At 43.7% G+C, this 27789-nt stretch overlaps 1 protein-coding gene and 1 pseudogene across 2 annotated transcripts; one reads left to right on the top strand and one right to left on the bottom strand.

Annotated features, from left to right (window-relative positions):
* Positions 1-3969: 3969 nt before the first annotated feature.
* LOC133930083 (uncharacterized) lies at positions 3970-5770 on the top strand (annotated as a pseudogene).
* A 7929-nt stretch (positions 5771-13699) lies between these two features.
* On the bottom strand, positions 13700-23420 carry LOC133883526 (protein NRT1/ PTR FAMILY 4.6-like). 2 transcript variants are annotated; one of them, XM_062322874.1, is made up of 4 exons: positions 23239-23396; positions 22989-23097; positions 21446-21663; positions 13700-15219 (listed from the first exon to the last, which is right to left on the bottom strand). In XM_062322874.1, the coding sequence occupies exons 1-4, from the start codon at positions 23239-23241 to the stop codon at positions 13798-13800; spliced, it is 1752 nt and encodes a 583-aa protein (XP_062178858.1). In that variant the 5' UTR covers positions 23242-23396; the 3' UTR covers positions 13700-13797. The 2 variants fall into 2 exon arrangements, with proteins under 2 accessions (XP_062178858.1, XP_062178859.1); XM_062322875.1 differs by lacking the exon at positions 22989-23097 and having other exon boundaries at positions 23239-23420.
* Positions 23421-27789: the final 4369 nt, after the last annotated feature.

Below are 27789 nucleotides of genomic sequence, written 5' to 3'. Positions count from 1 at the left end.
GATTAGTGCCTTCATGAAAGACACTCGGAGTAGTCTAAATCTCCCAGCAGTACGAATGTGCTGAACCCTATCAACTTATTCTGACTCATGTTTGTGAACAAAATATTTCTGGCCATGTTGTGACCTCATACTGTTCGATTTGAACCTGAGTCGTGCGAGCAGCAGGGATCTCATAGTTGGAATCAACTACCTCCCAAATTGCACTTCCTTGGCTCAAGAGATCAGCCTCCATGCGCACCTTCTAGTACGAGAATCACGGCCATCAAATAGCGGAATCTTCTCACTTCTCTCCATGTCGCCTACGGATCACAAAGCCGGTTAAGGTCATGATCAAACCAACTCTGATACCAATTGTAGGAACGAGATTAACGACTAGAGGGGGGTGAATAGACGCCTCAACAAATTTCTTGCGAAATCGATGGCCTTCTCCTATTTGGATGACCCAACGCACCTCAAAACTCAAGTGGAAGCAAAAATAAAGAGAAGTTTTAACAAAAGAAAATTGAGGCAACACGACTCCACGGATGGTATATGAACCATAGGTTCTATTTAAGATCAATCCATATGTCTTAACACTCGAAAGATCACAACTTTCAAAGAAACAAGAAAAGATGAACACCGAGCAACGAAACTCTCCAAGTTTATTTTCTAGAGGCAAGGGAATTCAAGACCCCATCACATAGTGTGTGCATGTGAATTTTATGCCTCTAGTAACAAGAAGAATGACCTCACAAGGTGCTGAAATTTCAGCCCAAAAACCAAAATGAAAAAAATAAAACTGAAAAACTTGCAAGGGAACCAATAAAGGGAAATTAGAAAGAGGGGAATTCAAGAATATGCAAAAACATAAACTTCATTACTCAAAGAGATCAGCCCTATTTTAGGTGGAATACAAAGATTTATCTCTCAAAACTCTCACCTATTACATAGGCTAAGCACTCATCATTCTCTTCTCTAAAACCCTAGCTCTAAGCTCTCAAATGGGTGGCACAAGATGGGCTCAAGTGGATGGTTCAAACTCTCCTATAGCCCTACCTCTCTATTTATAGGTCTAGAAAACTTGACCCCTAAGTTTTCTAGCTTTTTCCCAAAATACCCCTCTTTTGTAGTTCACTTCTACCTACCATCAAGGGCATTTTGGTCTATTTTCTTCTCCATTCATCGGACGGCCATGGCCCCTTCACGATATAGCTTTGCCTTGATGCAAGCTTCACGGTGGTGCCACGTACTGCTCCAGTCCTCACATGGTTTTGAGGCCAAACCGCGAAACCGCCTATACGCTTCTCAAAGCGTGACTCACTGTCTTGCTTACACCTTAAGCAAGCGCTTCGATGTCGACACGTGTACTCCGTCATGCGATCCTGACTGCCGGCATGTCTCTCCCACTCCCGATCCCTTGGGCCACCTTGTCATTTGCACCGGTATCCCCTTCACTTGACTTTATCAACACGCCATCTCCATCCGTCTTCAATGTTTTGCTTGACCTCCACGTGTTCAGTTAGGATCACCCTTGACTCTGTCCGGCCTCCTTGATCGCCTGGCACCAAGCACTCCGCTTGACCCCGATCATCCCACCGTCAACCGTCAAGTTGCATCCATCACCTGTACACCATGAGATATGCAAACACATATCTCCAACTCTAATTTCAATTACTTCATAATCAATATGCTCAAATGAAATCCCAAATCAATTCAAATCACATCAAAGCTCATGCAAAACCAAAGATTATCAAACCAAATAAATGACAATGCCAGTCACTCATCACAAGTAAACCAAGACACATTTCAACTTGATTTCTCACTTTGCAAGTTGTGATCTTTCTAGTGTTAAGACACATGGATTGATTTTAAATAGAACATATGGTTCATATATCATCCGTGGAGTCGTGTTGTCTCGATTTTCTTTTGTTCAAACTTCTCTCTATTTTTGCTTCTACTTGAGTTTTGAGGTGCATTAGGTGATGCAAATAGGAGGAGGCCATCGATTTCAAAAAAAAAATTATTAAGGCACCTATTTACCTCCCTCTTGTCATTAATCTCATTCCTACATAGTCCAACTTTATTTTCTTTGCAACTTTGGTTAGTCAGAAACATCATTGAAATACATATATATGCCCATACAATTCAAAAATTATCAAATCAAAATAATACACTTGTCAATCACTTATCACAAATAAACCAGCATACATTTCAACTTGGTTTCTCCAGAGCTGATTTGCAACCACTCTATAAGAAATGCTCCGGTATTCACTGTGCCCATCGCCGGATTATCTGGCGTGTACTTCAACCTTTTCTTTTGAGTTGCAATGGGGTGTGTAGTCTTTCTAGGCGCCGAAACATTCGGCATGTACAAAATTCTTAGCGCTGGATTATCCAGCATATAAATTTTTTGGACTTAGAGATAAAAACGTCAACTGCATTTTCTCTGTAACTTTAATTAGTTATGATCATAATTACAATACATATACATGCTTATACAATCTAACAATAATAAAACCGAATCTACAACCTTATTAATCACTCATCATATATAAACCAAGATATATTTCAATTTAGTTTCTCAAACGTATAAAAGGCAAATAATATATAATTGATAGTATTTTTAAAAATAAAACATGATCTAACTTTACATGGTGACTATTTAATCCATTAGATAGACTATAAAAAATTATCTAAATTTATCATAACTGATGACTTATATGTAAGTATAATAATACGTGGGGCATGACTCTTCATTTCCCATACCAATAGCACGAGCATATGCATGATGGCATCTATGATGTTTGAGTACTAAGATCAAGCCCAAGGGAGTCCCTTTACGGGTAGATTCCTGTCGTGAAGGGATTTCCATTCCCTAAACGCTTTTAACGGTTTCCCTTCATGGTTCCCTTCACGACGGGATTCCCAGGGTCATTCCCTTTAGGACGGGATTCTCTCTCCGTTCCCTTCGCGATTCCCCTCGAAGGGAAGCTGTTGGAGATGAGAGAAAATAAAGAGAATAGGAACGGGGAAGGGAATCGGAAAGGGAACGAAATAAAGGAAATATGGTTGGAGATAGTCTTAAGGAAAAGCATCTATGAGACGCTGGGTTTAGAAAAAGTTATGCATGTATCAGCGGTGGATCAAAATAATCCGCAGAGAATCTTCACAACTCTTGAGGAATGTAGATTACAACTCAAACTATTAGCTGTTCGAATAAAGTATTGATTGGTTGCCGAGTGCGAAAAATCATTCCATCCGAGATTCGTGAAAACAAAAAGTTAATGCAAGAACATTGGTGCCATCTTATACATAGTCTCACATATTAATACATAATTTTAAGATAATTTAATATTGTCTTTTCAGTTGTTTTATAGTAATTTTATAAACCTTTAATTTGTGTGAGGAACAAATTAATTGTCTTTATAGTTGTTCTATAGTAATGTTACAAAGCCTCAATTTATGTATAGAATAAATTAATGTTGTGAGTTGCATCGCTATAACAACTTTAATAACAGTGCAGGAGTAATCTCATAATTCAAATTTTAGTTTATAAAACGATTACTTTATGAGACAACAATATTTTTTTTCATCCTTTTATCCTCTAAATCATCTAAATGAAATGACTGACGTATAACAATATACTTGACTTATCTATGTTCTCTCCCCTCCTCTCCTCTCTCAACTTCGGCCTCTCCATGTCGAGAGAGGATTTTGCACCGGGAGTCAAGTTGTGGTTAAATTTAACTTTTATGTTTATAGGGAGATGTTTTACAGTAGCCTAACTAGTACAAATCTATACTTCTTTATAATTTATCAGATGTGACTGATCTAAAAAATCTTCACCATATCCAACTTAATTTGACGATCACTTATAAAATTAGACCCATTTTTATTCCTAAGTAATATCAATCACCCTCTAATTAACTGCATAAACACCTCCTTCCTCCTCCCATCCCGACTTGATTAAACGCCTCCTTCCGCTCGCCAATGCCGCCCTTCCTCTCCTCCCCTTCCGTTCGTTCCAATCTTTCACAACACCATGGTGTCGTGCGTGGCTGCCATTGTGCTCTCCGGCGCCCATCCGACGTCCCACGCTTCTGCGGTCGTGGATACCGCCAGTTGCCGCGCGTGGACGTAGCTTAGCCTCCACCGCTGCCGCGGCACTCGTGGCCTGATCGCCCGCGCCTCCTACCGCCGCCCCTCCTACAAGGCTGAGGCAGGCGTACCGGTTGGTCCTCTTCTTCTCCAGATAGAGATCCCCGCGACGCCGCAGCCACCATCAACAGGCCACCCTCTATCGCGCGGGTCCCGCGAGATCGCCATCCATGACTCAACCTTCTCGAGGCTCTTCTCCTCGACTGCGGCCGTCGCGCCCCACGACGCCTGCGTCTCTAGCCTGGGCGGCTCGGCGCACTATGCCTGGATTCGCGCGGCAGCCGAGGCGGCCCCTGCGCCCGCGCCGCCGCAGGATAGGAGGACGAAGAGCTTGCGCGCTACATGCACGTGCAGGTCTACTTCCTCTCTACCAAGTAAGCAGGTCACACCGCGCCCGTGCTCGCGTGATAGGTGTTTGATGATTTCTCTGTTAGGAAACGTTCTGTGCTGCCATGCTATTTTTATGGTGGTCACGCCCAATTGGTTCAAGGAACTAAATTGATGTGTTGTTGTTTGATTTTGTGGTAGCATTGATTTGAAGAACATGCAGGCGGGGCATGGGAGTGATATCGTACCTCCATCGACCCGTGCGCTCTACATTGCGCTCCGCTATTCCGAGTTCCTGCCTGAGATTATGGTTAGTGATTCCAGTTCAGCCTCACTTTGTTCCAGGGCCAAGAGATTCTGTAATCAGCTACTCTTTAAATAACATTTGGTCACCTATTGAACGTGAGGCTGTAATGTATAACCATTGTCCTGTGCTTCAGAAATTGGTTTCCTTGTGATCTTTTGTTGATATTTATGTAGGACATTGGAGTGAAGGACACCAGATTTTGCTATCGCTATGTGGTCGTGTTCCAATATGGTTCTGATGTGATTTTTAACATTGCTGATCATGAAGCTGAATACTATCTTGATATAATTTGGAAACATGCTTCCGGAGATGAGAAAAGATGGTATGTCCATACAATTCCCTTACTGGACCATATAGATTAGCTGCTAATTAGAGAAGTTCTGTTTACTCACCTTCTGTGTTCCATTATAATATTTGTATGAACGGCAAACAGTCCAACTGCCTTCTAGAATATTTGGAGCTTCTGTTTGACAAAAGTCGTAGAACTTAAACATAATCATTCCGCGTCTAAGCTGTGCGTTGGATGTGATGCATTATAGGCACCACTAACACATCATGTCACTTAGAGCCATGCAGCTGTCTTTTTTTCATAAGTAAATTGCCAAAGCTTTTCTTTCACTGAGACTAAAATGGAACTTTGGTATACAGCCCCTGGAACTTCCCCTGCTTAATTATTTTGCAAATATGTAGATTTAGAGTAAAACATGTATTACATTGACGACATCTATTTTGAAATGAATAGATTATGCAGTGGTTGAGAAACCATCCTTGAAAACATAGATGAAAGAAGGTCTTGATTATATAGTTCTTAAAAGTTTAGACACGGACGGGATTCGCATCAATTCAAGTGTTGTTGGTCAAAGTATCGCTCTTGATCATTATATTCGGTGGATACTGCAATTGAGCAAAGCTAAAAATCTTTTGCCTTGTGGTTGTAACATTGAAGCTTTGTTCTGAAAGTTCTAATACACTAATTTTGATACGTTGATGATATGGTTGAGAAATTCACTGGAATTAATCGTGTCAAGGAGAAGACTGGGGTGTCAAGGAGAAGACTGGGAACTTCACTATGAAAAGAAAGAAGCTCTTACAACTTGTGGGCAAGGTTATTTCGAATCTTGCAGGTGATAACAGCAGACTTGGCCTTATCGACAGGTGTCTTGTACACTCAAACATCGTATTTCCTTTCTAGGATGGCACGATGAATAATGGATAGTTACCATAACCGGGCACTCTAGGGTTTCTCGTAATTCTCGGGGCATATATATATCTTCAGTAATAGAATCCCTAAATAAAAAAAAACTACATATAGGTACTCAAGACGTCCCGTAATTAGGAAGGTTTATCTTAAAAACAAGAAGAAAGAATCCAGAGGATGTATGACACCCCATATATATACGGAGGGAGGGAACCCGTAGAGGATAAGTGATACAAACCCATACAAGTCGAACCAGAGAAACACAAGCTAATAGAAGCTGAGCAAGAAAGTCGTCGACTAGGTTTATATCCATACAAGCTAGCTACATACCTCTTGTAATAAGTTTAGATCAATATAAGATAAACATGGCGTAAGATTATTATCCTTAAAAAGGTACGAACTTGTGTAAAAACACATGCGTGTTCCCTTGTGATTCTTCTACTTCAAGCATCCCCTATTTCTTCAACAAGTCCGTTAGATTGGCAATTCACCAATCATCGACAACTGGCACCCTTCGTGAGGGTCATGAAAAAAGGCTTTGAAGAATCTACACGCGCCCTTCATGGGGGTCGATTTATGAATCAATACACTCAGGATTATGGCATCGAGTTTGAACCACTCGGTTGACAAGACAACTGTGAATGTCCAATTCACAACAAGTCGGGATCAATCTCTGCAGCTTCTGACAATATAGATTGTCAAGATACCAACCCGAAGCAATCTGATGGAGCATCCATGATGGATCTGGACACCTTCTCTAGTGGAGATTACACCTAAGAAGTTTTCACTATCGGAGACAAGGATAATGATCTAGGTTATCATGACGATAACCCTACAAACGACCAAGATCCTTCGGCTTCGGCGCAAGGCAATGGTCAGCCCTAGGTGGGCACACCACCTCCAGTCCTTAACAGAGCCCTAATATTACCGACTCCTAAACATCAACAGGGGATTGACCACTTTAAATCTATAACTACTAAGAGAATCCTCCTTCTACAAAAGGCCATCATGTGCTCTCCGATCACAAATCTAGCCACACCTAGTCAAATGGGCCGCTCGGCACGGCACGACCCATGCCCATTTAGGCATGGACCTATTTAGGCAGAGCTAACTAATCGAGTCATACCATGTCGGCCCGCGTGCCAGAGGCGCGGTCCACAGCACAGACTGTGAGGCACAATTTTAGGTTGGCCCGGGCACGGTTGTGGCACGACGGGCTGTGTCGGGTGGGTTGGCCAGGCGGCGGCGCGGGGGTGGCTGGTGTGACGCGATAGGGGCGAGTCGGGTGGGCGGCGAAGCAGTGTGCTGGGCGGCCTGGTGTGCGGCCAAGCAACCCAGACAAGCTATGCCCGTGCTAGCCCATCTAAGCCAGGCCGTGTCGTGCCAGCACAGCGTGGCACACGCTCAACCCAGGCACGGCCCGACGCCTTGTGTTGTGCAGCCCGGCTAAGCTCGGTTCATGGTATGCCTAGGCCGTGCCTATATTGGCATGCCTCAGGCGGCCCAGTAGGCGTGGCCTATTTGGACTGCTTTAAATCTGGCTACCCTAGCCGGTAATGATTGGATGAACTCGACGGACGACTTAACAAAGGAGATCATCGTCTAGGCCGAGAACTCTCATCATACCCTAACCAAAAATAGTGTTCATCAGGGCAGACCAAGCAATCCCTCATCATGAAATGCATTGGACTCGTAGAGTTATAACCCTAGGAACAAAGCTTCTCGGGATGACAATTGGGCAAATAACCGCAACCGGACCTTGCCAGTCAATGGTCATCCGATAAATGATTTGCGTGAGGTCATCAATGACCAACGAAGGCGTCCTGGGGCTTCTGAAGAGGCTTCGTCTACCCCCACATCGATCTAATTGGGGAATACCCCGGCATCAATCGAATCGGGACCGATATCCAATCTCTATGGGAAATACTCTCAGGGATGCAAGAACCATGTAAGGCGCCATCAATAGATGTCGGGCCTTCTCTCCAGAACTACGGAACATAAATTGGCCAACAAGGTTCCGGTCTAGGACGATCAAGAAATACAATAGAAGTATAAATCCTGTTAAGTTTCTCCAAATCTATACCACAGCCATCCAACGGTTGGTGGGAATAAGAAGGTAATGGCTAATAACCTCCCTACCGCCCTTGAAGGGTCAATCATGACATATTTGACCAATTTACCGTTGGGAACAATCTACTCATGGCAGCAGCTTTGCAATGTATTCTGAGCCAACTTTTAGGGTACATACGTTTGTCCTGGTACGAAAAATAATCTCTACCATTGCAAGCAGACGAGGAGTGAGACCTTGCACGAGTTCGTACGCTATTTCAGCAATATCCAGAACAACATCCATAAGGTCAGTGACTACGATGTCAGACAAAATTTCACCCAAGGGGTCAAGAGCCGAAGATGCATGGAAGATATTTCCATCCAAGAGCTCGAGATGTTAAGGAGCTCATGAAGATCGTCAATGAGTCTGCTAAGGCTAAAGACATGCTTCTCTCAGTAAAGAAGAAGACTCAAGGCATCAAGCGCCCTCAACCAGGACTCAAGGGTGACAAGATGAAGGCCAAGCGCATGAAGAATGCCAAGGGAGGCAAGGGTATGAAAAATAATTATGAGAAAGTTTTTGTAATATGCCTGAGTCCAGAGGAGATACAACACCCCCTATAGGGACCCTGCGGAGGACAAGCGATACAAACTCATACAAATTGAACTAGAGAAACACAAGCCAAGACAAGCTAACATAAGCCTATGCTACCTACACATCCCCTTTGTAACAGACTTAGATCAATACAAGACAAACACGACATATGGTTATTATCCTCGTGGAGACCTAAAACTTTCTAAAAACCCCTATGTATTCTCTTGTGATTTGTTTACTTCAAGTATCTCCTATTTCTTTAATAAGTTCGTTAGATCGGTAGTTCACATTATCGACATGATGGCTCCGTACAACATATACAAAGTTAAGTATTTTAACACAAACTTTGTTCTCTCTTCTAATGGATGGAAGGGTGTGTCCATCCCATGTGCAGGATTGTGCTATAGTGTGTAATTCAAGATGCTAGATATCACATGTGTATATTGGATTTCACTGTGTTTCACACACATGATATTCTCTTTTGGAGAAGAACAATCGCATGAGGTTTATGCTGTTTGAAAGTTGTTCCAATGCTTTGAAGAAAGGTTGATGAATTTGATCTTCATACTTAGGAATCGGACTACCATGTCACAATACTCTGTTATAAAAGCATTGTGCCTGCTATCCCTGGATTATATGGTGTTATTGTTTGCTCTGTTTCATTGCCCCATGTTTCTGCTTTGACTCTTTGCTTTTGTAAATGACATATTGCTTCTGGAAACATGCACCTTTTGTCATTTAAACTACATAATTTTTTCCCAGGTCAGAAATTGCTTGGAAAAATGTAAATTATGCACAAATTCTAGAGTATCTGCGGGAGGAATATAAACTGAATCAGTTTTTTGGAAGCCTTGACTTCAAACTGAAATTTGTGGAGGTAAGTGCCTTGTATTCATTGTTGTATAGTGGAATAGCTGATTTTTTTTTAGTTTTCATTTCCACTTACAATATAATTATAACAGCACAACATTCATTTTCTTCAAGAAGTCCAACATAGACGGTCAGATTTGCTGGAGTGGGGTGTCATAATTCTACTGACTATTGAGATTGTCATCTCATTATACGAAATTATCAAGGATTCCAAGATTGTCCACCCTCAACTGATAACTTATCATCCTGTTATGCTAACTCCAGGCTCTCCCTCTCCCTATCTCCATGCCATATTGATCTCTAAACTTAGATGAAAGCAGGTTGGGTTTGTTCCTACTTCCTACCATAGCTTACCTTCCCGAGTACTCTGGAGTTATGAGGATTGCATCTTTGAGTTTATTTATCCTTTGGTTCCAACTCACTGCTAACGAAAAGTTCCTCCCATTTTCCAACGCCTAATGATTTTTGGGCTATCAGGGTTTTTGAATTTAAACAAAGTATTATTTTTCATTGCCGTATTCATTTCAGACAGGAGTTCTCAATACATGCTCTTGGCGACAACAACAGGTTCTAGGTTTTAACGTAGGACTGTGTTACGTCCAAGTTTTGGTAAGGCTGAGACTAGCAGGCAGCTGGTTGTACCTGATGTAAAGGATAAGAAAAATTATATCAGTACTTAATGGCATTATTATTTACATCTTCCCTCCCTATCACAGTTCTTTGTAGAAATATTTTGCGTGGGAAGCTTCCCTTTGGTTTAATCGTAGTTCTACTTCACATCTTGTACCAGAGTGACGATGTAAGGTTCTGAATCGCCATAGGACATCAAACATCTTGTAGTTATCACACATTCAAACGCAATGTTGTATGTAGTCTTCATTCTGAGTTATGGTTAAGTGTAGTTGCCTTACAGATTCATTTCTTTCGAAATTTTTACATGGGTTGGCTTGGTGCCCGAATCGAAAGAGTAATCTTTTTCTTTCAGAATTCCTATGTAAGGTTGGTTACCAACTGATATGTGGTCAAACTACAATGCCATGTGGGTGTTTTATTGTAAATCTATTCCATCGTATGTGTGGCAAATGGCACTACAGGAACAGAGCATGAAAAAAGTCGCATGTACCTGTATCATAGTCCACCGTAGCTCATTTCTCAATTATTTCCTTTGACACAAGCTACACTATGGTGTCAGAAATGGGTAGCAAACAAAAACCCCAGTGTTCACATCCTTGAAAGCTCAAATGGCGACGACACTAGAACCACCACACCCAGCAAGGCAGCGAGAGCCGCCCACCACACCCTGGCCGTGGCACGGGCGCCCGCAGGTGGGGCACGTGCGTCGCGTCGGACGGCGCCACAGCCAGCGGCGGCGATGGTGACCCAGGCGGTAGGACAAGCACGGGCACCTTCATACCGCTCCACAGGGGCGGATCTAGGGCCTGTGCTGGGGGGCTGCAGCACGGGCCCAGCCCAAGAAGCCCAGGAGGAATAAAGGAGAAAATCCAGAAAAAATCTAAGAAATCCCTCTCACATAGCACGGGTCCAACCTAAAAAGCTTAAGAGCAAAAGATCTAGCACCCCACCCTAACATGGGCTGGATCCGCCACTACCGCTCCAGTAGTAGCCCACGCGACAAACGCATCTGACGACTCCAGCTCCGACCACCCAGGGGCAAGGGGGACCTCTGCCGTCCAAGGACCCGGCCATCGTGCTCCGCGTCTGAGGCACGAATCGCGGGAAGCTGATGTTTCGCAAGGCGTGTGGTTGTGTCATTTCTACGAACACCATATACTCATATATTGATTGAACTGATTTGGGCTTTTGGCACCCCAAACGTTTCATTTTCTCGCCTTGTTTATGTTTAGATTTTTCCTACTGTTTTTAAACTGATTTGTGCTTCATGCCCAATAAAGATTGTTATTTGATGGATTGTGCATGCAGAAATTGTTGCCTTGCTATGTTAGTGTTGGATGATGCGAAAGAGAAAGCTTGCTATTTGGATGATTGTGCTCTCACTTGTAGTGCCATTCTAACTGATGAACTGGTTAGGGTGATAGGCTGTGAAGGTGCAAATAAACTTTCCATGAGGTAATGAGATAGTTTAAAGGTACTCCCTCCTGTCATAAATACTAAGCAAGTAGCAAGGTGAGGATGGGAGATACTGTAAACATGCTTACCACGCTTAGGATCTTATATTGGCTTGTATACTCTTTGCTAAGTTTTCGACTCTCATAACATGTTTGTTATGTGGTGCTATTTCTGAAGGAACAAGGAATTTGAAATGAGTGTTGCTGAAAAACGTGTGTCAAACTTTCATTCGTTAGCATTGAGTGTTTGTTCCAATAGTTCAATACTTGAGATGATGTGTTGCAATAGTTCGACAGTGATTTGCAATGTTTTGTTCCATTGATTCATAACTATGTGACAATTTAGAATTTGAATGGTCGACTTTTGTAAACTTTTGACTTTTTTATGGGGTTTAACGTTGATTGTTGGTTTGTGCAAAACTATTTGTGTTGATAATACCTTAAATATTTGTATTTTTACTAACATATTACATTGAAGTAGATGAATATTGTCTATTAGATATAATGTCTTGTTAAGCAAAAGGTCACTGTTTTTTTAAGAAAAAGAGTGAAAGCAAGAATTATGAATGCATCACATGAATTTTGCAAGAATTTAAATGAGAACGCCAACATAAAACACAAGAACATGTAACTGCACGGAAGCAAATTAATTCGTTATAGGTAAAATCACTCCAATTCTTGCTGCAGGAGATGGTCATCAATGGAAAATGAGCTTATGGTGTTATGTGAAACTTTATCTACCCATATCTTTGTAATACGGTATTTTCTTTAAAAAAAATTATATTTAACGAGTTTTGTTCCAGGCCTATGAGCACTAGAAGTAACATAAAATTCAGTTTTCAGTTCTTGGATCTGAATATTTGGTGACTTTTGGTTTAGGTCGGGATCAGCTATTGGTTTCTATGAAGGGATGTGCACCCACCCAGTGAGGATCTTTGTTGTGCCTTTCTTTGGTTTCCTCTTTCTCCTCCTCCTCTCGCACGTTGTTCTTGCTGGCTCCTCCTCCTCTCGCACGGCATTTCCTCTCCCTCCTCGGCTTGCTGTTCTTCATCCTCGTCCATCTATCTAGCTAGGTTCGTGACATCCGCTTCGCTTGGGCAAGGACTTCCTAGTTTAGTTGCTGGCACGTGAAGTCGGTGCAAGTGTAGCGCGAAATTGAGAGAGAGAGAGAGAGAGAGAGAGAGAGAGAGAGAGAGAGAGAGAGAGAGAGAGAGAGAGAGAGAGAGAGAGAGAGAGAGAGAGAGAGAGAGAGTTTTGGTTCAATTTCCTGAAAGAATCGGCCTCTCTCTCACCTGAGTTTCTCACCAGGATCAGAGCTAGCATTGCCGGAAGGTACGTTGTTTCTTTTGGCATGGTGAGAATTCTGAAGCCCGGCCCGATTCTGCACGTGAGGTGATTTCTTAGCAAGAGTGGGTGTTCTGATGACACAGAAAGAAAACCCGCCGCAAAACCTAGCTTGCATTTCTTGTAATGATAGATTATCGCTTTGGCATTTGTAAGTGCCCAACGAAACAGCTTCTTCACGCTTTGATCGACGAAGACCTATTAGCAGATTTGCATTAATAATTAAGCCACCTTTTGTTAATTTATTAGTTGAACCAACCAACCAACCAAATCCACGACAGCCTCAGAAACCCCCAAACCCCAACACCCCTGCAGAAATTAGGCCGTAGCATTTTTTCAAGCTCGTGATTTTGCTTTTGTTTTTAGACAAGACAACGGTTGTGAGTGATTGGATACAAATTCAATAGCTCATAATCTTTCTTCAACCTTCGGATCCCGTCCACCTCCAGGCCCCACCCCCGTCCAATGACGCCACAGCCTACCTCGTCACCCCGCTGTGCTCTCACCCCTCGCCTCCTGCTCGTCTCTGACCGTCTCCGGCTGCGGCGGTGCCACCGCTCCCGCCACGCTAACCTCTCTATTTTCGTGCTCTTCTACCCCACTCTGACCCACCGGCTATCCTCCGTCACCTCGCCCCCACATCCGCCGAGTTGGCCTACCGCAGCCAACCTTCTTCTAAACCCGGAATCAGTGAAATCCTCCCAAATCCAAAAACCCCTTGCCTAAATCATCGCCATAGCGCCTCGTCGATTTCAGGCGACCGAAATTTAAGAAGTGTGCAGAAATCAACCTCTAATTTCTTTTCTCTTCCACTTATATAAACACTTGCATCTTGCATTGGTCACTTTGATCGACGACAATGGCAATGCCAACGGCGATGGCATTACCCTTTGATGACCCCTGCGTTTCTGTACTTGTACCTGATGGCCCAGAACAGGAAGAAGAGATAGTTCAGCGTGCTGAGCACGCACATGACCCAGTAGAACATCTCTAGGTGGTAGTGGTTCAGGCTCGCCCCCTGCAGCCACGGCTGGTGCCCGCCGCGCCCCGTCGCGCTGTTCACGATCGACACAAGCACCGAGCTCAGGTAGTACCCCAGCGCCAGCGACGCCCACGAAAGAGACGTCGCCAGCGACCGCATCCGCGACGGTGCCTCGCTGAAGAAGAACTCGAGCAGCCCCGCCAGCGTGAACAGGTCCGCCGACCCCAGGAACAGGTACTGGAACGCGATCCAGAAGAAGGTGATGGGCAGCGGCTTCGCCGAGTCCAGCATCCTAGCGTCCTCAGCCACGTTCTTGCGCTTCACCTCGACGACGGCGGCCACCGCCATGGCGACGATGGAGAGCACCAGCCCGGTCCCGATGCGCTGGAGGTGGCTGATGCCCATCTCTGTCCCCTTCACGCGGCGCGCAAACGGGATGATGACGTGGTCGTACACGGGCGCGAGGAGGATGATGAACGTGACCGGGAACACCGGCAGCGACGCCGGCGGCACGGTGAGCCTCCCCACGCGCGTGTCCATCGTCGCCGCCTGCTCGACCGAGAACGTGGACAGCTGCGCCAGGCAGCAGTTGAGCATGATGGTGGAGAAGAAGATGGGCAGCACCATGAGCACGATCTTGACGTCCTCCACCTCCTGCACCGTGCACGCCAGGTGCGCGCACCGCGGCTGGCACCGCACTGCGCGGTTCAAAAACGTGAGCTCCTGCGATGGCTCGGTTGCCTCGTCGCAGATCTCCCCGGGCTTGCCGTACAGGTCCTTTAACTCACTGCTCCCCGTCGGGCTGGGCGCAAGGTCGATGACGGCGCCGTTGCTGGAGCTCTGTGCGCCCCCGCGGCGCGCGAGCGAGGCGGCAAGGATGACCTTGGCAATGGTAGTGAGCGGGCTCCCCGTGGGCACCTTGTTGCGGTAGAGCCTGGAGCCGGCGATGAATACCGGGATGGAGAGCAGAATGGCGATGGTGGAGATGCCGAACCCCCACTGCCAGCCCTTGTTGTCCTCGACCCAGACGGCGAAGGTGACGGCAATGAGAGCGCCGCAGGAGAGGCAGAAGACGAAGTAGTTGAAGAAGGTGGAACGTCCCATTCGCCCCCGCGGTGCGTGCTCGTCGAACTGCTCCGCGCCGTGCGACGGCAGGGAGCCCTTTATCCCGCCCACGCCCAGCGCCGTGAGGTACAGCCCCGCGAACAGCATCGCCTTATCGGACCCCGACACCGGCTCGCACGCCGCGGCGCCAGGAGCCTTGGCGCACTGCGGCGGCATCAGCGACGGCGTCCGCGCCTGGATCGTCAGGATCACCAGCCCCTGCGCGCCATTGCAAACACACCATCAGCTAAAATGGTTGCACTTAAAAATGCAGTTTTTTTCAGAAGAACTTAAAAGTCCAAAAATGCAGTCAAGTGACTGAAATTTTGACTGAAACGTGAAGCCCGTTATTGTTGGCCCATATATCATGGGCCGGGCCGAAATTCTTCGTAGATTGGTAATGTACATGATGAGCCCAAGGACATGAATGATTTGATGGGGAGTTGTTGTAGGTTTCACTGGACTGGATCAAGTCAGTGACGAGACATCAGTCCATCATGCCGAATGATTCGGTAAATATCAAGCGACAGCGATAAAGCAAGCACACGGACGAGGCAAAAGCAAGTGCCTCCGCTCCCCGGCCGTGCGCTGCGTCGCTTTGCGTCCGTGAGTCGGGTGCGAAAGCAGGGGAGGAGACCGACCTGCTGCCATGGGGGTTCAGAAAAATAGCCATGAGGGCAGCAGTTTGACATCGTGTTTGCTTTAATTATGTACTTTTGTCAGCGCTGACTAAAAGCTGCATGGCAAGGGCGTGCCGGGACAGCGATGGTCGGCTCCTTAGGGTTGGACGCTGCGGTCAAACGGTGATCTTTATCAGACCTTGAGGCGAGAGAGAGTGAGCAAAAGCAAGCAGGTTCAGCTTAGCTACTTATTTGCCATGTACAAGCTAGCAGATTACTGAACTAATAACTTGAATGAAGAAACTCCCTATCCTTTGTTTCTTATCTGATATCTTATACGAGAGATGGTAAAAAATTGATATTAAGAAATAAACTTCTAATATATATAGTGTATGTATGTTATTTATTTAGGTCTCTCAAGATAATTAATGGTTATATGTAGTATGATCAAAACTATTATTTTGATTATGTGCTCAACTTTGTTACTTTACAGGGAGAGCAAGTGTTAGTAGTATTTGTGTCATAGAGAACATAAATGATCAAATGTGCAGGGAGAGAGCATAAGAAAAAACTACATATTAGAGCATTGGGAGAGACTTGATTACTACTAGTATATCTAGTTCAACAAAATAAAAACCACTATAAGGGCATGTTTAGGCTACAGAAATTCTTGAAGCTGGAGCTATGGATATATTGAGAAACTTTGATTAAGACATCTTATTCTTATTTTGGACTGAACATAGATATTTAAACCACATTATTTTATCCTATAAACACCAAATTCTATATGGATCTCATGGGCGAAGCCCTGCTATGCCAAAGACAATGTAATTCTTAGGGGTGATCATTTATGTGCTAGTAGTATTTGTGTCACCCGCCTGATCATCCGATCCGATTTATATGCTAATCAGATTTTGAATATCGGATATCAGATCGGATCTTAAATAGTTGTATCGGATTCAGATATAGGGAGCCAGGTATTTGTCGGATATCAGATATCTGATAATAAAATCGGATATATTCGAAGACTAACCGATAGTTATCCGAACATATCATTCAGAGCTTGTAACTTTTTCATACAGAGTCGAATGGAGACGATTTTTATATGGAGAGTAAATTTTAAAAACCTACAACTAATTTGATATATGTTACAGAAAACTATATTTTTGATGCACATTTCAAAAATCTACAACTATTTTAACACATGTTACAAAAAATTATAATTTTTTCATATTAGTTCCACCAGTCATCCTCTATAGTATGTAATATGAGGATTAACTATAGGCTCACTTGTTGCCAGAGGATGGCAGGTAAGTCCACAGTGAGAATGATGCAGTTTTCTGCAACATGTGTTAAAATACTTGTAGGTTTTTAAAATGAGCACTAGAAATTATAGTTTTTTTGTAACATGTGTAAAAATAGTTATAGGTTTTGAAATTTACACTTATATGAAAATTATAGCTCTCAATGAAATCTATAAGTTTCTACTTGATACTTTTTTCATTTGAAGTTATTAATACATTCAAATAATTAATAGAAATTTCAACCAATATATTGGTCACTCATAACTTCTCCGATTTTACTATAACATAACTCATTTTATGGGAGCATATTGTTGATTGATTGTTGTACCTCTAACGTAGTTGAGTTTTGGATACGTGGAATTGTCGAATATATGATGGTTGCTTTTACTTAATATTTGAATAAATATTCGTGACTGATATTATCTACATCGAACTCACATATTCGATCTGTATCGATTCATATCAATGACCGAGATTATCTATATTTATATCTATATTTGACACTACCTTTATCTGACTTCAAATTAAAAATATATATAATATAAAATCAAAGATATCCATTCGTATCCTATCCGTTTCCTGCGCTAGTAATTCTACTCATCTTCCAAGCCGGACACGACTAGCCTACCACCGAACTCTAACGAGTGTCAACGCTCCGTGATTCCCTCGGTAATTGCTCGACAGAATACTAGTAACGTTGCCATCAGCCGTCGAAAAAGCAAAGGACAGTGCGGCGTACTGTAGCAGAGCAGATCAGCCCAGCTCCAGGCGTCCAGACGCCGAGGAAACGCGAATCGACGCGGGAACTGAACTGACGGTCGCTGTCCCGGTCCCGCCACCCTTTCCGGCCGAATGCACCACCGGGCTCTTAGCTGGTGAAACGCGGGCCCGCGCCAGCTCCGTCCTCACGAGCGCGGACCTCGGCGATCCCAAGCGGTTTCTGCTGCCATCCCGGGACAAGACGACCTTTTCTCAGCTCTCTCACTTGTCACCGTGCGGGGAACCTGGCAAGGGCCGTACAGGAACGAAATCCAGTGGATGGACCGCTCCTCCCGTGTGTTCGGGTTGTAAATGTGTCAGGGAATGATAAAAGATTAAGGTGAGCTGGTAATCCTATAATGAGCGTCCAGAACGTTCTGCCGTCACACGGTTTTGGCCAGGTTACGAGCTGTCTGCATGTCTCGGTCACCAAGTCGTTCCGGATTATTTTATCCATTCAGATTCAAGGGAAGTACAACTACGCAGTTCAAAACTGGTGCTCTACCAGCAGCATGTCCCTACCAGCTAGTCTAGCCTGCCGGTCAATCATCGAAGGATTCGACGAGACGATCACACGATCTTGCCACCAGAAAGGAGCGTGGAGATCTTGCCGGACGGGACGCGTCGCACGGGCAGGAGTGGCCCGGATCACCGCGTGCGCGACGGGACGGTGGGTGAGATTCTTCCCCTGCCGACCCCGCGCCCGCGGACTGGCACTGGCTTGGCCGCCGCCGAACCGCGCGTGGGAACGGGATCGCACGTAGACGTAGCGTGGGCGGCCGGCCGGCGCCCCCGAATTGCCATCCACCAGGGAGGGGGTCTTAGGCGGGCCCGGACTGTGGCCACAGGTGGATGGTTTGTTTGGGTAAGGGGGATTTACACATGAATAATTACCATACTATTTAAGTACATATATGTTACAATATAAATATAAATATTAGGTACGATAACATAAAATATAAATTTAAGTATAAAAATATAGATATACTATGAGAATATTGTTGAACAAATACGTCGGGAATGATATTGTAGTTTGATTTTTGATGAAATTCGAAAATAGAGAAAGATTATCCGGTAATCTTCTTCCTAGTTTTTTATTTATTTTTATTAGTAAGACGTGCGTTATATCCGTAGCAAGTAACGATGTGGAGACTGAAGGACAAATGATTTATTATGTGTGGGAAAATATTGATGGATGGAAAAAGTGAATAAATTATTTAAATTATAGATGTTTTTATTAGATGGAAGTAAGATAGGAGAGGAAGTGATACGGGAAATAACTTATGTTTTATAAAGAAAAGATTTTAGTTTAAGATTTTGATTAAAATTTGTACACCTTTTTATCTGCAGTGTTCTACTTTAGGGTCCGCAGGCTAAACATGCATGATAGGTTTCTTCGACCATGTCAACATGCCCTGGATTGTACGATTGCCGATGTAAATGTGTACAACGACTGATTTTGTAGAGTACAATTATACTCAACTTGCTTGTGAGTAGAGAGACTAGCCACGTGATCCACGGCACGCGTCTCTTTTCCCTACATACATCAGCGTCTATCCTACTCATCTCGCGGCCAACCCATACTAATATGCGTACGAACGTTCTGACGGATATTTTCGACCACCAAAGCGCATCCAAGGAAAACCGAAAAATGCCCCACATGTCAGCGACACACATGTGGACGCATACATACCCTGACACTGCCAAATCATGCAAGTATGCAACAAAAGACGTGTGTGATAACGGGTTTCACATGGATACTGTTGCCCTGGTTGTTCTTCCCGATCTAAAAGCGACAGGAGCTAGGGCCACGAATTGCTTGAACAAAGCCCATGCCCTAGACACGTAGGCTGGTGCAGTGACAGCACAATGTATGAACAAGATGACATTTAGTTCCCTTTGACCCAGGGTATCGAGTCAAATCGGCCATGTATCATGTTGGCGAATAAAGTGATGGCTACAATTAATCATTGGCCTTTCCTCCTTAACCCAAATTGCGGAGAGTATGAGGTCCGATTTAGATCTATTTGTTTAAGCTGAAAATTTTGAAAAACAGTTTACAGATTATAGATGGTAAAAAGCTGAATTATAAAAATTAGATTGTAAGAAATTAAACTGTGGATTATAAAAGCTGATGAAAGAAATATTGCTACTAGATTATATAATCCAGCTTTTACAATCTAGATGTTATTTTAAATTACAGATTATAATCATAATCTAGTTTTATAATGCAACTGTTTGTTTCAATTTATAGATTATACATCACCACGGTCCAACTTTTATAATTCAAAACAACAGTGCTTTAGTACACTGTACATTATGGCACAACCACTGTCAAACCTGAATATTTTCTCTGTTCATAAATATATAATGTTTTAAAAAAGATTTAGCCAAACTTTTAAAATTTTACCTAACAATAGAGGTTGAAAACCTTAAAATCATAGTATAAATTTGTCTCGACAAATACTTTCATATATTCATAAATTCAATAGATTTTAAAATAGTAATCAAATCTATATATTAAAAATTATAGATTAGAGATTATATCTTATTTAAAATGATATATATTTATGACTAGAATGAGTTCCTCACTGCATTGTACTAAGTCAGAACATCGTGCAAGTGATCGATGTGGAGCGCTGCGCGCATCACACCACGCTGCACACAACACGACGGCCGTCGGATTACCTCAATTTGGTGACCGATGTGACTGGCACCAGACTACGCCGAGTCTACGGAGGCCACGTCTCTGTCGTCACCTAGCTGGACGGCTTGGTCATAGATAGACAACTGCGATATTGTACTACCTCGTTTTAATTTAATTTACTTGTCATTATTTTTTACTGTACCAAATTTGATTTATATTTTTCTAAATATTTATAGATACTTAAAACTTTTATATTATTAAATCTATCATTAAAAACTTTATTAGTATTATATGTTTTCAAATATCTATAAGTTTTTTTAATAAAACGCTTGATCAAATTTATTATAATAAAAATAGTGACAAATAAACTGAAATGGAGAGAGTAACTCTTCAACAATCTGGTCGACAGTCAAACATGTTGCAAGGGGCAGCGAGACTAAGAAAGAGAAGTCAAGAGCTGATGTGGCAGCACAGCTAAACAGTATACAGCGGTGTTTTAGGAACGAAATTTTATGAGATTTTTTACAAAAAATTTTAAAAAATCATATCTCATAATGTTACTTCTCAGTCTAACGCAGCACAGATTAGAGAAAAAAAGAACACACGCATATCAAACATGTTGCAAGGGGCAGCGAGACTAAGAAAGAGAAGTCCAGAGCTGATGTGGCAGCACAGCTAGACAGTATATAGCGGTGTTTTAGGAACGAAATTTTATGAGATTTTTTACAGAAAATTTTTAAAAAATCATATCTCATAATGTTACTTCTCAGTCTAACGCAGCACAGATTAGAGAAAAAAAGAACACACGCATACATATAAAAAAACTTACAGATGAGAAAAGAGAAGAAAGAAATCTTTCTATAAAATCGAATCTAGTAGAATTATCTTCTATGTCTCACCGCCGCATCAGCGTGAAGATACGGTGAGCACTAGAGAGAGAGACATGCGTATCCGGAAACATCTGCTAGCTATAGCGTACGTAGGCATGCAGTATTATTTTTGCACATATTTTTGTTGCATGGCGTGAATAAACACAGAGAGGACAATCTGCATATACGCGTGTAAGTACTCGTACTAGTAGCAGGCAAATCAGAGATGGAGTTTCTGGCGCGTACCATGAACTCGACGAAGGCGCTGACGAGGTAGATGGTGTAGGTGGTGAAGAAGGCGTCGGAGAGGAAGCCGCCGAGGAGCGCGAGCAGGAACGCCGTGCCCATGAAGTTGGTCACCGTCGTCGCCGACTGAGACGGCGAGTAGTGCATGAACCCCATCAGGTACGTCACCAGATTGCTTGCGTTAGCCAAGAACGCCAGGTTCTCCAGCATCTCCACGGCTGCAAGAACATCACTCCCGTCAGTTTTAGCACCTCCACGATGTAAACGATGTTCAGAGTAAGCACCAATTGAGAACATAACAATTTCATATGATTTTTTTACGAGAAACACTTTAAGGTTACCCTGTACGGAAATTGTACACGAATTATACGAGTGGGGCATTTTTTAATTTGATTCGTTCAATAAAAAAATATTACGTAAGCAGAATGCACGGCGGTAACCGATATGACACCTCCATGATGTGTGGCGTTCCCGATGCGACGGGCCGGCCATATTTACTCCTGGCCACTTTGTGCCTTGCGAATCGTGCCGCGTTTTAATGCGCGCTTTGGACGACCCATCATCAGGCATTCAGGCCGCGGCGTGGTCACATTTTGTGTGCTCCTCGACGACTCAAGAGAGAAAATAGACCGATAAAGAGAGACCTCTCTCTCTCATCAGGAGATCCTCACGATCACAAACTAGTTTCCCCTCACAACATGCAACCCTTCCAAAACGAGGTCACAAACCATTCCCGTCTCACTCTGCAATCGCAAGGAGAGGAGAAACAGAGACGTTTCTCAACCGAACCTTCCAGATCGACAGGCACAGCAACAGAAATTGATCCTCTTCGGACGAGGGCAGCCACTAGATCCCACGATCAGTTTGGTGAACCAGTGCAGTGTATTGAAGGGACTGATGGATCATGGAGGCAACTGTGCAGGCAGTGCCGCCAATTGCACACGCGGGTCATGCGGATGCTGCGATGGGTCTGTGTTTTGTGTGCAGTACTGCATGCAAGTTGGGTTCCCCCTTTTCAGATTTTGTGGTGCAATTGGGCGGAAAAGGCGCCTAATTCGTGGCGGCAATTTGCAGGCGAGGACCCGGGGAAGTTGGGAACGGAACAGAGCCTGCATGTCAAAGACAGAGAAGTAAAGGGTGAGGAAAAGAAGGGGAGCAATGGAGCCCAACGGAAGCCAGTGGAAGCAGATGAAAGGATCTCGAGCACCACTTGTCCGAAAGCAGCCGGGCCGGACACGAAAGGACGCCGGTCCGATCGGGAAAAGAAGGATGGAGAAAGAAGGAGAAGAAGAAAGCAGAGGAAAGGGGAGGTGCGTCTGTTGGGCCTCGGTGATTCGGTTCTGCTCCATGGCATGCATGGAGCGCGGTGCTGCTGGGTATCCAATTCGATGTCTCGTGCTCATGTGCTGCTCCAGCGCTAGCTCTTCCTTTCCGCATGCCCGGCCGGTCCCCTACCTCCGGGCTCGACAGCAGAGCTCTAGAGGAATCTAGAATCGAAAGCGGCCGGCGCCAGCGGTGAGCGAGGGGCCCGTTGATTACTTACCGAGCACGAAGGAGGCGGCGAGCATGCCCCCGTGCCGGCCCCTCGTTGCCGGCCGGTTCCGCCAGTCCACGTACCCCTCCCAACACTCCACATCCCGCGCTCCGTCCTCCTGCCACGAACACATAATCAAAGGCCAAGAAACCAGCACCGAGAATCAGCCAAGAGTCAAGAGCGCCGAAATGGAGCCAAATACAACAAATGCCCGAGAACTAGCCAACAGAAGTAACGACCAGGAACTGCAAGGACTCACCATGGTGCTCGCCTCCGAGTGTTGCAAGCTGCAAGCTTCTGCTCTTGGAGCTCTCAAACGTGGAGGGACAGAGGAGGAAGAGAGAGTCAGAGAGGCGAGGCAGATCAGGGAGTGGAGTATTGAGTTTACTTATGCTGCCTGAGAGGAGAAGGGGGCCCCGGGCCGGTGTATTTAAAAGTGTGGAGGGGAGGGGCTACTTGAGGGGCAAAAGGCAGCACAACGATGGGCACCACACCACAGCCCGGCGCACAGGCTGGTGAGAGGGATGTCAACCTCAAGATGCCCCTCAAAATCAGGAATCAAGAAGTGTCATATATGAAATATATCTATCTATATACATGATCTTGTACTTAATTCACTTCTTCCTTTGCTAAAAGTCTTCGTGTGAGATCATGTATAATAAAAAATTAGATTTAGCGTTGAAATTGGAAAAGGCAAAATAATTTAGCATCATGCCGTTCGTGATGTGCATGTGGTGACAATGCTGTTTGTATATGCTGGTTGAGTGTATGTGATGTCGTTTAAAGGAGAAGGTGAATAGATATTTTCTGCAATTTAAAAATTCACAACGGATTACAGAGTTAGGATACTTCAAGTTAATCTGGAGACTCCGGATTATATAGGATCCGGATATTTCGGGTGAACTCGAATAGTTCAGAAATAATAGGAAATCGAAAACTATGAATATTTAAGCGAATCTAGTTGAGTATATGAGTTACCACATGTTCTAATTGATGTATGAGCTTCTTTTCAATAACAACTTACGATCACAAACTCACAAACAAGTAGATTATGGTAAATCGTCTAAAAGATCAACTAGAACAAGAAAGTATGCAAGAAAGTAAAGAAGACAACTATTTGTTTCTCGAAGTTCGGATCCAACGATCTTACGTCTCAAATCCTTGGGGCTTACAAAGATCGAGCTTGGGGCTTACTTAACATTCCTCTTCCCTTGCAGAGGCGAAGATGACCTTCAGAAACTTTCTGGGGTACTCCACAAGCTTGGGTGCTCTCCGGGTGACGTCTAACCGTCTAGGAGCTCGGAGCTCCAAGAGTAACGACTGTGAGTCGACGGCTTAACGAAGAACTCAAGTGCTCAAAAGATGGATTTAAGCTCACTAGCACTCAATCTCACTTTCCAACCCACACTCTCAAATCCTTGCTAGAACTAATGCACTGGAGGAGTGGAAGGGCTCTAAAGAGGCTATGAAATTTTTTGTTTCGAGTTGGTTCAGCAGCAATGAATGAGAGGGGGAAGGAGGTATTTAAACCTAGCCCCCAAAACTAGCTGTTACAGTATTTTTTTTACTGACCTAGAGTATCCAGATTGGCCTTCGAAAGCTCCACAGAGACTTCTGTCCAGAGTCCTATTCGGAGGTTCCGGACCTTAACCATAACCCAGAGTATCTGGGTCTATCCGGAGACTCCGGGTTGGGCACTCAAGCCCAAACAGAGAACTTGACTCGGAGTTTAACTCAAAGACTCCAGGCCACTAACCAGAATTCGGAGTATCTAGGATAATCCGGAGACTCCAGGTTTAGCACTTAGGTTCTACCCGAGCACCTTGCCTGGAGTCTTACCCAGAGGTTCCGGCAACCCGAAGACTCTAGGTCAGCCCAGACACTCCGGGTGCAAACAAACACTTAAACTTTTTAGGTGTCCGTGGGGGTGATTGTGTCTCTCATATTTGGTATAAAAGAGTCATTTGAGCACGGAGACATCTTTAAGTCAACATAAACGCATCCCTCTTTATAGAACAACATTCCTAAACTCAAGTTTGAAAATAAAAACAATTTAAACCTAATGAGTAATTACATGCTGCTTCTCTTTTTCTTTTGAAGGACGCTAGTGTCGTTTAACTTCTCCAATGGGACTAAAACCTGTTTATAACCTCAATAAAACATATTAGTCACTTAATATTTTCTCATCAATTATCCAAAACCCACATAGGAGGCCTAGATGCACTTTTAATCTTCCTCTTTTTGGTAATTAATGATAAAATGATTAAAGCTTACAAAGGATAATTGAATTAAAGAATTTTGAATTCTAAAATATATGTGAGCTCCCCTTAAATGTGTGCATTGATTAGAATTTGAATTTTGAGATCAAATGCACATATTTAAAACAATTTTATAAGAGCTCCCCCTATATCTTAGCATTCATGGGGTGCTACTAGTATGAGTGAATATGACACTGTGTGATGTGCATGACATGATATATTACATAAAGATAGAGAGAAACAAATATTACACCATAGAATATCATAAGCATCACACTAACATGAATAGAGTCTTACAAATTTAAAGATCAACGACAAGCACACACATAGTTCATCACACATTATTACAAAAATCTTACATGTCCAATGGAACTGATAAATATTAAGAGTTTTGAACTGGAGACAGAACATGCTCAGAACCCAGCACTCCGGGTCAACGCGGACACTGCGGGTTGGAGCAGAACAAACAGTACTGAGCTAACTCAAGAATTTCTCTCCCCTTTAGCATCAAGCACCAAAAAGAGAGAGAAGTAAAGACAAAAATCTACTCGCTGCCTTCTTTATGGTCCCCATCCCCATCTCCACAGCCGCTACCATCATCATCTTCAGGAGAGCTTTCCTTGGCGCCTTCCAAGTTGTCTTCCTCTTCTTCAGTATCTTTTTCTTCTCCTTGAGCATGTGAAGTTTCAGCACCTCCTGCAGCATCCTAGGCCTCATCATACTAAGCCCACGAGTTTTCAAAGGCTTCGGGCTCGCTTACTTCTTCTTCGGAGGCAATTGAAGAGCAAGGAGGCTCAATCCTCAAATTAGCATAAATAGCCTTTTTCTTCTCCTCAATCTCATATTGGTCTTGTCTTTGTGCTCCTTTATCTTCACGGCATTATGAGTGCAGACATTGGAAATGGCCTTGAGTGCATTCTTGATAGAAGATGGAGAGCCACAAGAGGAAGATGTTCATCTTGGTGCATCTTCCTCTTGGTGTTGCCCTTTGTGCTTCACTAGGAGCTGACCTTGGAGGAGCCAAAGGAGGTGATGATAGAATAGATGAAGTTAACTTGGAGCTCACTAACCTCATCCTATAGGGCTCATGCTCCACTTTCTTGAAGAAGTTTTTTTTTTACCTTTCCAATCATGTACATGATGTGTAGTACATAGGCACAACTCTTGATAGGTGTGTAGGAGGTAATGTGGATTTTCTCCCAAAGAAAGTCCATCACACTAAACAAATCACCTTTATTGGACATCCTAGTAAGTAAATTTCTTGATATACATTGAACCATAGTGGCATCGCCACTTTTAGAATTTAAAGTGAGATGGAACAAGGAATTTAGACACTTGTAAAAAGGCCTCACACCTTTGGTTGTGCCATATGTCACCTCACCATAATTTTCATACATAAAATCCATATCTTCGGCGGAGAGTTATTCTTCAACATGAATCTTTGTCTTGCTCGTGTCACAGATATCAAATCCAAGCAAGCGAGTAAAAGTCCGATATGAGATCTTGTATTGCTCTCCTTTGATCATCCAAAACATGGTTTGGTTTTCCTCATGGTCATAGTAAAGAGTGGTATAGAACTGCACTATGACTTCCACACTTCAATAACACTTTAGACCCATGATGTTTTTGACCCTCTTGTCCTCAGAAGCTGAAATTACTTCGTTGAAAGTAGGATCATCCTTATTTGCCATGTAATCTTAATCTATCCACTGTATTGGAGTGACTGGCTTCCTCTTTCTGAGGATCACCGTCTCATAAAAATCAGCTTGGAGATCATCCCAAAAATGATAATCTGACACATTCTTTTCATATAAGAAAGGATCTCCATATCTATCTCTCTTGCACTTGCTTGATTTCTTCATGGAATCAACTACCGCTCTAGGTATCTGGTTTCCTGCATATGTCCTGTAGGGCCTATGAAGCTTCAAAGGGTCCAAAACAGGATTTTTCCTCTTGCTCCTCTTGTTCCTCTTCAATGCCATCTTGCCTTTGAGTCCTTGAACCGGAGGCCACAACCTTTCCTTTTCCTCTCCATCTCATTACTTGCATCTTTGTTCTGCCACGAGGCACATTTGTGGTTAGTGCTGGCTCATTAATGTGAATACCTTCTGATGAGACCAATACCTTTAGAACAGCCTTATGAGCGCGACCATGTCCACCACGGCTACCGCTGCTGTTGCTACTGCCACTGTCCTCAATTTCCTGCAGAGGAGCATCACTTTATGCTAGTGGATCATGCCTGGCTTTTGTTCTCCAATGAAATGCATGACGAACAAAACGATCTCCTCCCATCTTAAGAAGTCCTGAGATACACATGAAAGATATGCTTGAGATACGAGAAGATTTTCTCAAGAATGAATTGAGGAACAGAAACTGGATAGGCAACTTCTGGACAACCCGGAGTATGATGGTCAACCCAGAGACTCCGGGTTGCCCGACCCCGTGGCAAAAACTTAGGTTAAGAAGGATGTGTCTAATGCATTTGCAAGCCCTTATGATATGTGAATCTAGGAAGGAAATAGAGCAACTTTACCAAAGGGATTTGACTCTAA

The sequence above is a fragment of the Phragmites australis genome, chromosome 10 (genome assembly GCF_958298935.1).
Source record: "Phragmites australis chromosome 10, lpPhrAust1.1, whole genome shotgun sequence".
Taxonomy (NCBI): domain Eukaryota; kingdom Viridiplantae; phylum Streptophyta; class Magnoliopsida; order Poales; family Poaceae; genus Phragmites; species Phragmites australis.
The sequence above is the reverse complement of the archived record's forward strand: the minus strand, read 5'-3'. Positions and strand labels throughout refer to the sequence as shown.